Consider the following 15,900-nt stretch of genomic DNA (forward strand, 5'->3'; position numbering starts at 1 on the left):
GTGCGTTCCAGCAAAACACCTCGCAGAAGACACGGCTTTGCAGAGGGGCTGAGGCCGGGGTCGGCTTTCACTCAGGTGTCATTTGTTTATTCACGGCGGCGGCATTTCCCTTCTCTTTCTTTGTTCCTTTAATTTTCCTGCCGGCTCGCGGGGCGCCCGCCTGCACCGCTCGGCCCCGCAGACAGCCCCCGGAGCACATGTGCGTGTCACAGCCGGGCTGCCTGCTCTCACAGCGGCGGGGGGAGGGCGCCTTCCGCATGGAGCTGCTCGGTAAGTGAGGGCAGCGCAGCGCCGGGCCCTGTGATGCAGCACTCGTGCGCGGGCAGGCCCCCCTGCTAGGCGCTTGCCCGCGCTCGGCGCACGGGGCGGCGGAGGCGCGGGGCTTGGCCCCGCTCCATGGAGACCAATGGCATCGCTCCCACCCACCCCCACCGGCCCCGAGCCCGCCGGCACGCACAGCCGCACGCTTCAGCCCACCATGGCCCCGCCACCGCCGCCACCGCCGCTACAGCCTTCGGCGAGGTGAGTGCCGGCCGCCGGGCTTCTCCACGGAGGCCCAGAGGGCTCCGGGGCCTGATGGCCGGCGGAGACGGCCGCGATCGCGGCGGGGGAAGCGGGGAAAGGGTGGATGGGTGGGTGTGCATGTGTGGGGGACGGGACGGGGACAGGGCCGCAGGGACCGGCGGTCACCGGCCACCATGGTCCCCTCCACCGACTCCCCGCTTCTTTTCCTCCCCACCCCGGTGCCCTGGCGGGCTCAGGCGCAGCTTTTCGGTGTACGGGGCGCGAGAAGGGCCGAGAACGGCGGGCGGGGAGGGAAGGGGGCGTCGGTATAGGGGCAGAACGGCAGTTAACGGTTTCATTGGGGGAGGGGGGCGGGCAGTGCGGCCCGCCGGGGCTTTCCTTCTTGGGGTGAGGGGGGTGTGTATAACCGCGGAGGGGGTAACCGGGACGGCGGGAGGCGCGCGGCCGGTGGGGTGGGGAGGGCTGGGGGGGTGAGTGCAACAATATGGCGGCGCCGCGCGCTCCGGCGGGGGGAGGGGGAGCGGTGAACTTCGAGACACGAGACTCCCCCCGCCCCCCCCCGGAAGCCAGACGGGGCTGGCGCTCTATGGCTTTGGCTCAGTGCTAGAGCGGCAGTCCGGAGGACCGGGGTGTTCTCCCTCCTCCCTCCAGCTACGTCAACCATTACAGGGCAGCCAATCGCGAGAGGGCATTTAGCGCGCACGTCAGCAGGGGCCCTCGGCCTCTCGTTGCGGCGGTGCCTTGTGGGATATTGGAGGCCTCGCGTCTTGGCCGGAAGGAAAGCGGAGCGCGAGGAGGGGGAGGCCGGTGCGGTAGGGCTATCATGGCGACTAATATCGAGCAGATCTTTCGGTCCTTTGTGGTTAGCAAATTCCGGGAGATCCAGGAAGAGCAGCAGAGCGGGTAACGAGCCTACCCGGGGCGGCGGGGCAGGCGACGCAGCCGCGCTCGCGGCGGGGCCTAGTGCGCGGGGAGAGGAGGGGTGTGCTGGAGCGGGGAAGTGCCGCGGGCCGGGGCCTAGGCCTTTTGCGGGTCGTTTCGGCGTCAGCATGGTGGGGCCCGGGAGCTCGCGCCCTTGCGAGCGCCTTGAGCGAAAACACGGCGGGGGAGGGGGGGGGGGGGGGGGCAGGCTTTCTCATGCGTTGTCTACTGGGAAACGCGCACCCGTTTTCACTGACGGGTTTTCGGTGTTGATCTCTTGTGTCGGGGCGAGAGGGGCAGGGGTGAGCGTCCGTGCGATTTGCTTTACTGATGTTACAACATTTAAGCTCGCCTAGTTTTCATCAGCCTTACCTCTCGAAGTAAGCAAAATCTGCTGGAGAAGAGTGAGTGATGGCTGATTGTTTTGTGAGGGGAGCCTATACAAGTTCTTATATACAGCATGGGGACTGTGGCACATTCGAGACCATGTTTTTCCTCCCTTGTGCCTAATACTAAGTTGGCACAACGTGCTCTGTTGTGAATAAGTGAAAGTTAATCAAAAGATAGATGTTTCACTAAAAGCATGGCTTCTTCAGGAGGCTAAAGTACTGTTTTGAAGGGTTGGGTATAATAAATGCTTATGAATTTTTTAAAAAAAGGTCAAAAAAGGCTCAAAATTGCTTGTATTATGTTGATTTTTTTTGGTTAGTGGAAAGGTAGAAGGCCAGCCCAATGGTGACACAATCCCAGCTGAGCAAGCCAACCCTTCAGATGACACTGTTGCTGGTGCTGGGAGTCGTCAGAATGATCAGATAGTGCAGAAAATAGAGGAAGTGCTCTCTGGAGCCCTTGATACAGAGCTGCAGTGCAAATCAGGTAAATGAAAACACATTTGGCAAATTATGTCCTTGTTTAAGAAGCTTGTCATAGTTCTTAAAATTGAATCAGTTTTACAGAGATGAAAAAATACTTCTCAGTACTGCTCCTCTCACCCAGCTTCATCTGACAAGTTGTATGTTTATTGTAATGTTTGTGAAGTATTTTTTTGTCTCCTGTGATTTACAACCATAGATGGACAGAGAAATACGTAATTTCAAAATTGAAGCTGATTATATGGAAGTATTACTTAGTGTGCGAAAAAGTTATTTTGCTTTTCTCTCCATTACAATAATGCTAAAACGTGTAAATAATATCTATATATATAATTGTGCTTTATTCTGTATACACCTACTTCAGGGTCTCAATAAGCAGTTCTTACTAACAAAGCTGATACCGATGGATAGAAGGATTGTTTGTTGTGTTGTTTTGGTTTGGTTTGCAAGATTATTTCTAAAAATAATTTATCAGGATTCAGAACTGTATGATTAACTGTTCTGCCAGAGTAAGATGCTTTGTTGTTTTAAAATGAATAATGCACTTAACTATAAAATGTAAGTACTCAGATTGTAGTCTTCCAAAGTTTAAGAAATTTTTATGTAGCAGCATCATAACTTCAATAAATTACTGGATTCATTGTGCCAAAACGTTGCATATGAGTATCCCTTCTCATGGGACTAGTGCTTTCTGTAAAAATTCTGAATGAGGAGAGTTAGTGAGATGAAGGCCCCAGTTACTGCGTTTCCATTTTTTTTGAGTTGAAGCATAGGTGACTGCTATGTGCTTGGTAAGTATAGTTCCAGAGTGGTTTTGTTTTGTTTTTTTTTTTTTTTAAGAGGCAGCGTAGAAAATTGTTTATTTCAGAGATTCTGTTTGCAAGGTTTTGGAATTGCTTTTTCTTTCTTTTATGCACAGTGGCTTGTTTACCTTGAGCGTTTTCAACAGTCTTTCACTTATGCTGTACAAGCAGCACTTCAGGCTGGCATCTGGTTTTGTTTTGGGGGTGTTTTTTGGGTTTATTTTGGTATTTTTATTCTTCTGTCATGGAAGAATGAGCCAAGCTAATGTGGTAATAAGTAAGTGAGACCTATGAATTTGGAAGTCAATAAACTTAACCCATGGTAAACTTCCCACTGTTCATATCTAGAAAGGAGTTAACATTGCTGTTGGACAACAGAGATTATCTGAAAATGATGTGTAGGAAAGGTCATTTGATTCTGCTTCATTGTCCCCTTTCATTGCATTCACAACAGTGTTGGTGGAAACACTATTCTTTAAGCTGTTTATTTTGTAAAAATGTGTGTGCTTAAAACTACCAGAGATACTTGTTTATGGAATCTTAAGTCATGTTCATTTAATAGTACTGCAATTACTAACAATTTTTGAATAATGTTGCGTTTTTCACTTGAAAGAATATGCTTTGTAATCACAGCAAGATTATAATTGGAGAACCCATATTACTGCACTGGCCAGTATAAATATAATCGTTGAAGATAACATGCAAGCAGATTTGAATATATAGCTCGTATTTAACAGAAATTGTAACAAGTTGCCTTTAATACAAGTGCCATTCTCGTGAAAACATGTCGCTAGATCCAAAAAAGGGTAAGAACCTAACACAGTTTAAATTCAGAGGGAAGTGAGGTATAGAATTAAAAGAAGGTGATCGAAACCTTAGTCTTCCTCTTCTCTTCCCCGCTCAGTGATTGCTTGTCCCTGCAGTCACCTGAACTTACTAGTTACTTTCCTGTTTGAAGCAAAAGCTCTATTAGGTACTTGCAGGTTTGCAGTTGCTTGTGGCAACTGCAGTCTAGTCTGAGCAGCTAGTTGCCTGCAATGCCTTAAAGCTTGTTTGGGATTAGGGAAGTAGATGCTGTTTCCCCAAATTTGTTTGAATAACTTAGTCAATGAGGAACTTAATCAGTAAATACACTTAGATAATTTCTCACATACTAGTAATATTTGGCTCACTCACAAATTAAAGCATGGTAGGGGATAATGGGCTGGCCACATTTTATGCAGTAAGCATACCACCACTTAGATAATTTGTCTGGAAAATGTGAGTTCTTGTTTCACTTCCATGTGCAGTTTGGTGTAGTTTAAAAGTATATCTCCAGCCTCCTGGAAGAATGTCCTGCCCAGTTGAATATAGGTGGAATTATATCCAACTACTTGGAAAGGGTCATGTTCCCACTGGAACTGTGTTGCTGACCAAGAAGATTTGGTTAACTTTTTGAAAGAAGAGTTAGTTACTTTTACTTAAAGTGACTCCTGAGAGGAAAGGTAAGAGGGCTGAAAAGGGAGTGTGTGCTATTTGTGTATGGTAGTTTAGTGAAGAAGGCATGGGTTTCAAGTTTAATTTTTTTCTGCCTTTGTCCATGTACTTGGTCACTAGCCTGAAGGAATTTTTAAAATGTAGTTTTAATAACATTTACAAGGAAAATATAATTTTTTCTAGATGTAGACAAAAATACTGTGAAAAATAGTACTCAGTCTACAAAAAGAAGCTCTACTGCTGAAGATGAAATTCCTAGGAAAAAATCAAAGAAGAACAAGAAACACAAAAGCAAGAAGAAGAAGAAAAAGAAGAAGAAAAGGAAGAAAGAGAAAAAACATAAAAAGCAGCCAAAGGAGTCAAAGTTGAGTACACGTCATGGAGAACATCCAGACTTGCAGCCTGCTTCTCATTTGATGCCAGAGAAATCAAGCTCCAAATTGAGTGTACAGCATGGAGGATTTGGAGATGTAAATCTAGCTGTCCACGTGCAGCCAGAAGAACTGTGCTTAAAAGCAAGTGAAGGGCTTAATATACAAGCTTTAGGACTTATTTCTCATTCAACAACTGATTCTCAGCAATCTACGGAAAATCTTGGAAGTGAGAAGGGGACTTTGTGTGCAACAAATCCTCCATTTAATTTAGAAGGCAGCCAGTCTGATACCCAAGAAAATGCTAGTATAACTCAAACTAAGATTTGCACTAGAGAAGAGCAAATTAAACAGTCTCATGAAAATATTTATCCTATAGCTATTAATGCGAGTGAAAAGGGTGTTCTTCTTGATACTGGAAATGATACTTTGTCTAGCTTCCCATCTGGAGTTCCCAGTAAATCTGAAATTCAGAAAGATTCAGCAGCAACTCTAACTTCAGAGGTAATAGAAGCACTAAAAGGTTCAGAAGTTATTCTGAAATCTAAAGGCATTGGGGAAGTAAAAGCTTTGGATACAGCTCTTGAGTCTGAGACCATGGAGGTGTTGAAATATGCAGAAGCACCTCTACAATCTGTGGCACAGGAGGGAGCAAAAGAGTTAAAAGCAACTTCAGAATCTGCATCTTTGGCAAGTGATGTGACAACAATTCCTAAATCTGCAAATCAGGCAGATCTGAATACTGTGAACGTAGCTCACATGTCTGTGGCCATGGAAGAAGTGAAAATTCCAGAAGCAGCTGAAAAATCTCTGCATATGGGAAATGTGGAGTCTTTGGAATTGGGGGGTGTGAGCAGAACTCTGGAGCCAACCCTGAAGCCCTCAGTTATATCTGATAATTTGAGAATGACTCTGTGCAGCCCCATGGAGGCTTCAAGTGTCTTGAAGGCAGATGTATCTTTTCAGCATCCTTTTAAAATATCCGCAGCGACTGCTGTGACCCAGGTGGAGATAAAAAGTGCCAAAATACCCCTGGGACCAGAAGCTGTTACAAAAGTGAAGGATATTGAACCAGCTGAAAGCTCTGCACATATGGAAAATGTGAAAGCTCTGGAAGAAGCTCTGCAGCCAGTTGCTGTAGTAAAGCCCCAAACTTTGGAAACCATCATGGAACCTGTGGGTGTTATAGCAGAAGATGTCAAAGCAGCTCAAGAATGTGTGCAAGTTGGAGCAGTCAAAGATGTGGAAGGTACCACTGATCCTGCAACACTGCTGAATGCATCAGGAGTGTTATTACAACCTAAAGTCTTGACAGAAACAAGAAGTACGGATAGAACCCAGGAATCTGCACTTCCAGCAGAATTGACAGATATGAATGTGGCTGCAGAGGCAAAAGGTTTAAGAGCAACTTTAGGACCCATAGCGGTTGTGCAGACCTTTGTTACCCAAACAGCTCCAGAAATCCAGATGGCAGAGGGTTTTAAAGGTCCACGAGCAACTGTGGAAGTTGCAGCACTAACAGGAGTAAAACAACAAGAAATAAGTCAAGCTACTCTGCAACTGGAAAATACTAATGCTTCAAGAATTTCAGAATCTACTCTCAAGCCTGTAACTGTAACAGAGGCAAAACATTCAGAAGATACGTCATTACTGAGACAACCAGAGGAGCTGAGAGAATCAAGATCTCAGAGTGAATCAAATGTGAGAGGTTTGGAAGCAACTCCCCTGTCTTTGCAGAAAGATGTGAAAGGTCTAGGAGGAGTCATAAGACCAGTTGCTATGGTGGAAGCAAAAACTTTGAAAACAGCTTCACTGTCTTTGCAGATGGAAGGTGTGAAAGCTTCAGAAGAAGCAGTGCATTGTGGGACTGTGGCTGGAGGTTTAGCAGCAACATTAGATTCAACAGCTGTGTCAAAAGGTTCAGAAATAAATCTAGGTAGCATGGCAGGAGTAGAAGCAGGCTCAGATGCTGGTCTCCTAGCTATGAAAGTTGGATCTGTGAGACCAGTGACAGGAGATCCAACATCTGTAGGTATAGCAAAGGTACAAGCTTTGGAAGCAGTCTTGCAGCCTGGAACCCTTGCAGTGGCAAGGGGCTTAGAAGAAAATGTGTGTTCTGAATCCAAAATGGGTAGCAAAGTCTTGGAAGCAAGTCCAGGACATCTTGCCTTAGGAGAAAGGTCAGAAAGGACTACTGAATCTGTGGTTACATGTGTAAGCATGGAACCAGTTAGAGAGTCTGAGGCATTAGCAGGAATGATGCATTTGAAAGCTGCAGCAGAGGGAGAACCAAAATGTGCAGAAACAGTTGCAGAACCTCTTGGTGACAGTAAAATGAAGAGTTCAATCATTTCACAGTCTCAGGTCATGACACATACAAGCACCTCACAAACTGAGGTGGTAGGGGAGATACAGGGTTCTGAACTAGTTGCCAGTTCTGCCACCGTAGAAGTGAGAGGTTTAGACAATTTGTTGAAAGTTGAGGGAGTTGCAGAGGTAAAAGATGTGGAAGCGAGATCAAAAACTTCACACTTAACACAGACGAAAAATTTAGAGATGGTTGTGGGATCTGAAACAGGGACACTAATGCAAGGCTTGGAAAGGACGTTGGCATCTGAGGTGGTTAGAGAAACGCGTTCTGAAGTTGCTTCAGAAGATCCAAATGAAGCAAAGGCAAGGAGCAAAGAAGCAATACTAGAACCTGTGCAAACTTTAGAAACAAGTTCAAAACCTGTACGGGAACAAATAGTAGGTCATTTAGAAGCAGTATTAGAGGCTTTGCCTGGAGTGGAAGAAAAAACGATGGCATCAGAAATAGTGACGGAAGTGAGAAACTTGAAAGGAACTTTGGAATCTAATATTTTGACAGATGTGAGAGCTCAGGGGCCTACTGTAGAATATATAATTGCAACAAGGAGGACAAGCACAAAAAAAAATGAGCCCTCTTCAGAAACAGAGGAAGCAATGGAAGCAAAATATTTGGAGCCAGCATCAGAAGCTAGAGAAGTGAGGTGGTTGGAAAGTATGAAAGAGTCTGCAACAGTAGAGGTGAAAGGTTCTGAAACAGTCAAAGAGCCTGAGGTACACATGGATATCCAAAGTTTGGAAACTTCCCAAAAGTCTGGAAATGTGGTGGCGATGAATGTTTTAGAGGATGCTTCAGAAGCTGTTCCAGAATCTTTGCACACTGAAAAGCAAGAACATCTGCAAGTAGTTCTAGAAGCAAAACCTGCTGCAGAATGGAGGACTGCAGTAGAGGCTCCAGAGATCTTGAGTGCTGCTGAAATTAAGTCTTCTGAAGCGCTTCCAAAACCAGGGGACAGGGAAGATCTGGAAACAACACTGGAACATGAAGTGGCAGCAGAAGCACAATATGCAGAAAGGGTGCAGAGTCAACAAATGGAGGATGTGAGAGTTCCAGGTCAAGCTCAGGAATGCGAGATGCTGGTTGAGAAGAAAGATGCAGAGCAAACTCAAGCATCTGAGCCTTTAATAGCAGAAACAGTTTTTAGTTCTTCACATGCAGCAGATGAAAAAGATTCAGCACGGACTCCTGAACTTGAAATAATAAGAGACACAAAACAGTTGGAAGCAGCTCCAGCTCATGTGGCTGAAACAGAAGATTTGGAAATACCTTCTCTTTCTGAGACTGTTGTAGAGCTGAAAGATGCAGAAGCAGCTGTGGGGTTAGAGGCAGAGACAAAAGATTTGGAAGCAGCTCCAGTACCTCAGACCATTACAGAATCAGTTACAGTATTTGTGACAGAGGCAAGCCAGTTGGAAGCCATTCCGCAGGCCGAGGGTGTCAAAGAAGCAACTCCAGAAGAGGAGTCAGAGAAAAGAGATTCAGAAACATCCGATGTGCAACCTGATGTGGCGGCACGAATGAAGGAGACTCTGATGAGACTTGAGAAAGTTATTGAAAAAAGTAGTCATAGAAGCAGTGATAAAAAACATGATACAAAGAAACAAAAAAGGAGTCGCTCCAAGTCTCAGTCCAGGTCTAGGAAACGGAAGAAAAAATCAAGGTCGCGTTCTACTTCCAGGCGTTTGACCTCTAAAAGAGCACGTTCTAGGAGCAGAAACTATTCAGATTCCAGAAAAAAGCATTCCAAATCTAGATCCCGATCCGTCGAGAAGAGAGAGAGAAGAGTGTCTTCCCGGAGGTCCAGGCGCAGACGTTCCAGGTCATCTGACCACTACAGGTCTAAATCCAGATCAGCAGAAAAGCGACTGTCCTCTCGAAGGTCCAGACGTAGACGTTCCAGGTCTTCTGACCGCTACAGATCTAAGTCCAGGTCAGTGGAAAAACGACTGTCCTCTGGGAGGTCCAGGCGCAGGCGTTCCAGGTCTTCTGACCGCTACAGATCTAAGTCCAGGTCAGTGGAAAAGCGACTGTCCTCTGGGAGGTCCAGGCGCAGACGTTCCAGGTCTTCTGACCGCTACCGGTCTAAGTCCAGGTCAGTGGAAAAGCGACTGTCCTCTCGAAGATCTGGGCGCAGACGTTCCAGGTCTTCTGACCGCTACAGGTCTAAGTCCAGGTCAGTGGAAAAGCGACTGTCCTCTCGAAGATCTGGGCGCAGACGTTCCAGGTCTTCTGACCGCTACAGGTCTAAGTCTAGGTCAGTGGAAAAGCGACTGTCCTCCCGAAGGTCCAGGCGGAGGCGTTCCAGATCATCTGACCGCTACAGGTCTAAATCACAGTCAGTGGAAAAGAGAGGGAGCAGGTTGTCCTCCTGGAGATCCCGCCGCAGACGTTCCAGGTCCTCTGACCGTTCTAAATCTAGATCCAGGTCTTCAGAAAAGAGAGGGGGCAAAGAATACTCATGGAGGTTCAGACATAGAGCGTCCGATTCCTCTGATCGTTCGAAATCTAGGTCAAGATCTGTTGAGAAGAGAGGTCGGAAGGCATCTCTGCGGAGGTCTAAACGTCAGCGCTCGAAGTCCTCTGACCATTACAAGTCTAGATCCAGATCAGTAGAAAAAAGAGATCGAAAGCAGTCATCGCGGAAGTCTAAACGTCAGCGCTCAAAGTCCTCTGACCGTTACAAGTCTAGATCCAAATCAGTGGAAAAAAAGAAGGAGTCATCACGAAAATCTAAGCGTCGCCGCTCAAAATCTTCTGAACGTTACAAGTCTAGGTCTAGGTCTGTTGAAAAAAAGCGCAAGGAATCTTCAAAGAAATCGAAACGGAAACGTTCTAAGTCCTCTGATAGTGTTAAGTCAAGGTCCAAATCTATAGAAAAAAGAGAGAGTAAGTTATCCTCAGCAAAGGGCAGTAGCAGGCATGTGGAGTCTTCTGAACTTCAGGAGTCAACCAAATGTCTTGAAAAAGTAGAAGTTCCTGAACCTTCTCTTGCAAGCGAAGGCAGCTCCTCCAAATCCTCGAATGGTCCCACGTCAGTAGCTTTGTCTGTTGAAAGAGTAAATGGCCCAGAGCTGCCACCAGCATCTGAAAGTGAATTTTCCAAAACTTTTGATAGTCTCGAGAAAAGCTCCTCATCTGTTGAAAAAACAGCGGGTCTGCAGCCTTCTGTGATGTCTGAATTTGATAGTTCCAAAACCCCAGATGACCAGGAAATGAGATCCATACCTGTGGAAAAAACACAGGTTTCAGAGCTTTCTGTGACATCTGAGAATGGATCAGCTGAAAAAGCAGTGGCTCTTGAGTCTTCATCACTAGCTGAACTTACATACTCCACATCCAAGTCAAGATCTTCATCTGTTGAAAAAAGAGGAGATGCAGAAACTTCTTTGGTAACAGAATTTCAGCTCTCCACATCCCATGAAGATCAGTCGAGATCTACCCCTCTCAAAGAAATAGAGGGTCCAGAGCCTCTTCTGACACTTGAAAGCGGATGCTCTGTATCTTCTGGTGATTACAAGACAATCTCCTCGTCCTCTGGAAGGATGGAGGTTCAGGGATTTTCTCTGATGTCTGAAGGCGTACTCTCTGACTTGTCTGATGGTCATGAATTGAGACATATCCCTGTTGAAAAAACAGAGCTTCAGAAGTTTTTGCAAGTACCTGAAAGTGAATCTTCCAAGTTGGCTGACAGCCCTGAGTCAAGATCACCGTCTTTTGAAACAGTAGAGGCTCAAAAATCTTTTCTAGCACCTGAAGTTACATGCTCTACATTCCCTGATGTCTGTGAGTCAGCCTCCTTGCCTATTGAAAAGGGCCAGATGCAGGAGCCTTCGCTGGCTTCTGACAGTGGATACTTCAAGTCTCCTGATGGTCATGAATCAGGACCCAGCTTTGCTGCACAAGCAGAGGAGCTTCCGTTGATGTCTGAAGGTGGGTCCTTCAAATCACCTGATGGAAATGAACAAAGATCTTTATCTGTTGAAAAAGTCAAGGCTCCAGCTGTTTCCCTGACACCTGTGTGTGGTACTGTTGAGATCTCGGATGACCTCATTTCAGCATCATCTTTTGAAAAAATGCAAGAAATTGCATTGACAACTGTAGGACAAAGCTGCACGTCTTCTGAAGTTCATGAGTCCAGATCATCTGTTGACAAAGATTTAGATGGTCCGACACTTTCACAAGTACTTGAAATTGACTGCTCTGAATCTTCTGAAATGCATGAATCGAGATACCTGCCTGCTGGAAAAATAGAGGATACAGGATCTATCTTGATGTCTAATAGTGGAATTCCTGTGTGCCATGATGGCCATAAATCAGAACAGAGTTACTTTGAGAAAACAGAAGGTGCAGAACTGTCGTTGGCACCTGAGCTTAGGTGTTCTGTCTTCCCTGAAAGCTATGAATTGACATCCACTGCAGCTGAAAAAATGGAGATACAGAAGCCTCCTCTCCCAAGGGAAAGTGGGTTCTCCAAGTCTGCTGATGCTTGTGAATCAGTAAGCACACCTACTGAAGAACTACAGGCCCCAGTGACTTCTCTGACATCTGAAAGTGGGCATTTCCTGTTGCCTGATAGTCATGAAGTGAGACCTATCCCGACTGAAAACGTAGAGGTGCAAAAATCATCTGAATCGCAATGCATTGCATCCCCTAATGGCCACGAGTTGAGATCCGCCTATGATGACGAAATACAGGTGCACGAGCCACCTCTGATACTGGAACGCAGATGTTCTGTTTCCTCTGATGGTCATGAGTTGACACCTACCCCTTTTGAAAAAGTTGAGGTAGAGGAGCCTTCTCAGATGTCTGAAAATGAATACACAGTAGGGCTTGATGGCCCAGGGCTGACATCAACCCCTGCTGAAAAAACAGAGATGAGGGAGCTTTATCGGATGTCTGAAGAAAGATGTTCAGTGTCCACTGAGAGCCAGGAGTTGGAGTCACCCTCTGTTGAAACGATAGAAGTGCAAGAGCCCGCTCTGATGTCTGAAAATGAATACGCTGTATCTTGGGAGGGCCAGGAGTTGAGATCTAGTTCTCCTGAAAAGGTAGAGATGCAGGAGGCTTACGTAGTACCTGACAATGAGTATGCTGTGTCGTCTGAAGATCACGAATTGCCATCTTCCCTTGCTGAAAAAACAGAGGTACAGGAGTGTTCTCTGCTGTCTGAAAATGAATATGCTGTAACTCCTGAGGGCCAGGAGATGACAGCCAGCCCCGCTGAAAAAGAGGTTCAGGAGCCTCCTCTGACGTCTGACAGTGAATATACCATCTTCCCTGAAGGCCAAGGATTACAGTCTACCCTTGCTGAAAAAACAGTGGTGCAGGAGCCTTCAGGATTATCAGACAGTCAATATGCTGCATCCCCCGAAGGGCAGGAGTTGCTCTCTGGTCTTACTGAAAAAACAGAGGTGCAGGAGTGTTCTTTGCTGTCAGAAAATGAGTATGATGTATCCCCTGAAGGCCATGATTTGAGATCCAGTCCTATTGAAAAAGAAGAAATGGGGGAACCTTCTGAAACATCTGAAAGTGAAAGTTCAATATCCACTGATAGCCAGGAGTTGCAGTCTACTGTTGTTGGAAAAACAGAGGCACAGGAGTCGTCTTTGATGTCTGAAGGTGAATGTGCCATGTCCCCTGAAGGTCAGGAGCTGCAGTCTAGCCCTGCTGAAAAAGTAGAGCCTAAGGAGCCTTCTTTGACATCTGAAAATGAACGTGCTCTGTCTCCTGAAGAGTGTGAATCAAGATTGACTCATGCTGAGAAAACAGAGGATATGGATTATTCTTTGACATCTGAAAATGACCGTCTTTTGACTTTTGAGAGCCAGGAGGTAAAATTCACCGCTGTTCAAAAAGCAGATGTGCGGGAACTTTCTCCAACACCTGAAAATGAACATGCAGCATCCCCTGATGGTCAGGAGTTGAGATTCCCCACTGTTGCAAAAGGAGATGGTCTTGAACCTTGGGCACTAAACAATAGATCCTCCATGTCCCCTGATGGCAGTGACGTGAAATCCATCCCTGTTGAAAAAATTGATGATGCAGTGCCTTCTTTAATGCCTGAAAGTGGGTGCTCCATGTCCCCTGATGGCTACAGTGTGAAATCTGGCCCTGGTGAAGAAACAGGGGATTTAGAGCCCTCTCTGATATCTGAACGTAGACATTCCACATCCTCATATCAGGAAGGCCATGAGCTGAAATCTCCAATGGAGGAGGAGGGTCTAGAGTCCTCTTTGACTTCTGAACATAGACGATCTGTGTCCCCTGAGGGCCATGACCAGAAATCTGCCAGAGATGAAGAAATGGATGATCTGGAGCCCTCTTTGACATCTGAACAGAGGCGCTCCACGTCCCCTGATGAGCATGAGTCAAGATCTAGCACTGGTGAAGAAGCAGAGTATCTGGAGCAGCCTTTGACAACGGAACGTAGATGCTCCGAGTCTTCTGATGAGTCAAGGTCTACCATTGGAGAAGAAGCAGAGGATGCAGAACCCTCCTTGACAGCTGAACGAAGAGACTCCACATCCTCTGATGAGCATGAGTCGAGGTCTACCACTGGTGAAGATATGGAAGATGGGGAGCCCTCTTTAACAGCTGAACGTAGACACTCCACGTCCTCTGATGACCGTGAGTCAAGGTCTACAGCTGGTGAAGAAATAGAGGATTTGGAGCCGCCTTTGACAGCTGAACATAGACGCTCTGTGTCTCCTGATGGACGTGAGTCAAGATCAACCACTGGTGAAGAAGCAGAGGACCAGGAGCTCTCTTTCACAGCTGAACGTAGACACTCCACATCCTCAGATGAACATGAGTCAAGGTCTACCACTGGTGAAGATGTGGAGGATGTGGAACCCTCCTTGACAGCTGAACGAAGAGATTCCACATCGTCGGATGAGCATGAGTCAAGGTCTACCACAGGTGAAGAAGTAGAGGATTTGGAACCCTCTTTGTCAACTGAACACAGACGTTCCACATCCCCTGATGGGCGTGAATCGAGATCTACCACTGGTGAAGAAGCAGATGATGTGGAGCCCTCCTTGACAGCTGAACGAAGAGATTCCACATCGTCAGATGAGCATGAGTCAAGGTCTACCACTGGTGAAGAGGGTGAGGATGTGGAGCCCTCTTTGGAAGATGAAGATAAACCTCTTGAGAGGTCGGAGGAACAGGACTCTTCCTTTATACCTGAAAGTGAGCGTTCTGAGTCTTCTGAACGTGAAAAATCTAGATCCAAATCTGTTGATAAAATGTCTGACAGAGAGTCTTCACGAAGATCTGTAAGCAGACGCTCAAAATCTCCTACTTGCCAAAAGAGTCGATCCACATCTGTTGAAAAAGCAGCAGATGAAGAGTCTTCACTGAGATCTAGACGTAGACGTTCCAGGTCTGCTGCTCGCCAGAAGAGTAGATCCACATCTGTTGAAAAAGCAGCAGACAAAGAGTCTTCATGGAGGTCTAGACATAGACGCTCCAGGTCCACTGCTCGCCAAAGGAGTCGATCGACATCTGTTGAAAAAGCAGCAGACAAAGAGTCTTTGCGGAGGTCTAGACGTAGACGCTCCAGGTCCACTGCTCGCCAAAGGAGTCAATCCAAATCTGTTGAAAAAACAGCAGACAAAGAATCTTCACGGAGGTCTAGAAGCAGACGCTCCAGGTCTTCTCAGCGCAGATCCCAGAGATATGATACAGAATCTCGCTCTAGACGGAATCGCTCCAGGTCAGTAACACGGAGAAGAGCATCAAGATCAAAATCTAATCGTCGCTCTAGGTCTAGCTCATTGTCGCGTTCAAGGCACAGAAGGAGGAGTAGGTCAAGGTCAGCATCAAGAAGGCGGCGTTCTTTATCAAGAGACAGGCGTAAGAGATCTCAGAGAAATAGATCAAGATCTACTGACAGAAGAAGAAGAAGATCCGATTCAAGAGATCGTAGAATATCACTCAGATTACGGAGCAGGAGTCGAACACCTATTCGTCAAAGGCGATCAAGGTCGAGAGGAAGAAGACGAAGCACTAGTAGGTCACCAATTCGACTACGGCGATCAAGATCTTCAGGGAGAAGAAGATACAGCAGATCACCTGATCGTCGTAGGTCAAGGTCATCGGAACGATTTTCAAGCAGGTCACCTAAACGTCTTACAGACTTGGGTAAGTGATAATTTTCTTTTCGGTATTTCCATGGTTAGGTGATACTGTGTTCATTTACATAGTCTTATTTTAATGTATCTCTGTAGCTTTCATAAAGAATTTCTTGGAAGTCATTTTGTGCATTAATTTTAGGCAGTGACTTCCAGTAGGAACTTTTATGTTGGAGCTGAATCAATGCTTACCATTTGGATGAAAGTGTACGTAGAGCAGGTTATAGAGCTTTTATACAAAGGTAGTATGTTGTGGTCTTGAGGAACACTGTTCATTGTAATAGTAAAGGCCCAGTACTTTGTAAGAAACTTAAGAATTTGTAGTTTTAATGAAAACAAATTGGGCGTTAAAGAACATAGGAAAGTAAGTGCCAGTTAGAGAGTTCTTAGCTTTGTTGTCAGCTGTAATGCTTGTTTATCTGTTTCCAT

The 15,900-nt window shown here is 46.1% G+C and overlaps 1 protein-coding gene across 5 annotated transcripts in view; it reads left to right on the forward strand.

Annotated features, from left to right (window-relative positions):
• Window positions 1-231: 231 nt before the first annotated feature.
• SON (SON DNA and RNA binding protein) overlaps window positions 232-15,900 on the forward strand; it is a 39,581-nt gene continuing 23,912 nt past the window's right edge. For 2 of the 5 annotated variants that reach the window (XR_011050291.1, XM_068424929.1), the window contains exons 1-3: window positions 232-522; window positions 2,156-2,322; window positions 4,781-15,481. Coding sequence is in view for 4 of the 5 variants with exons in the window: in XM_068424929.1 (XP_068281030.1) it covers window positions 407-522; window positions 2,156-2,322; window positions 4,781-15,481 (10,984 nt within the window). In the remaining variant the exon portion in view is untranslated. Of the gene's footprint in view, window positions 523-1,265; window positions 1,429-2,155; window positions 2,323-4,780; window positions 15,482-15,900 lie in introns of those variants that run through there. The other 3 variants (XM_068424927.1, XM_068424928.1, XM_068424931.1) reach the window with 3 other exon arrangements.

The sequence above is a fragment of the Nyctibius grandis genome, chromosome 2 (assembly GCF_013368605.1).
Source record: "Nyctibius grandis isolate bNycGra1 chromosome 2, bNycGra1.pri, whole genome shotgun sequence".
Lineage (NCBI taxonomy): Eukaryota > Metazoa > Chordata > Aves > Nyctibiiformes > Nyctibiidae > Nyctibius > Nyctibius grandis.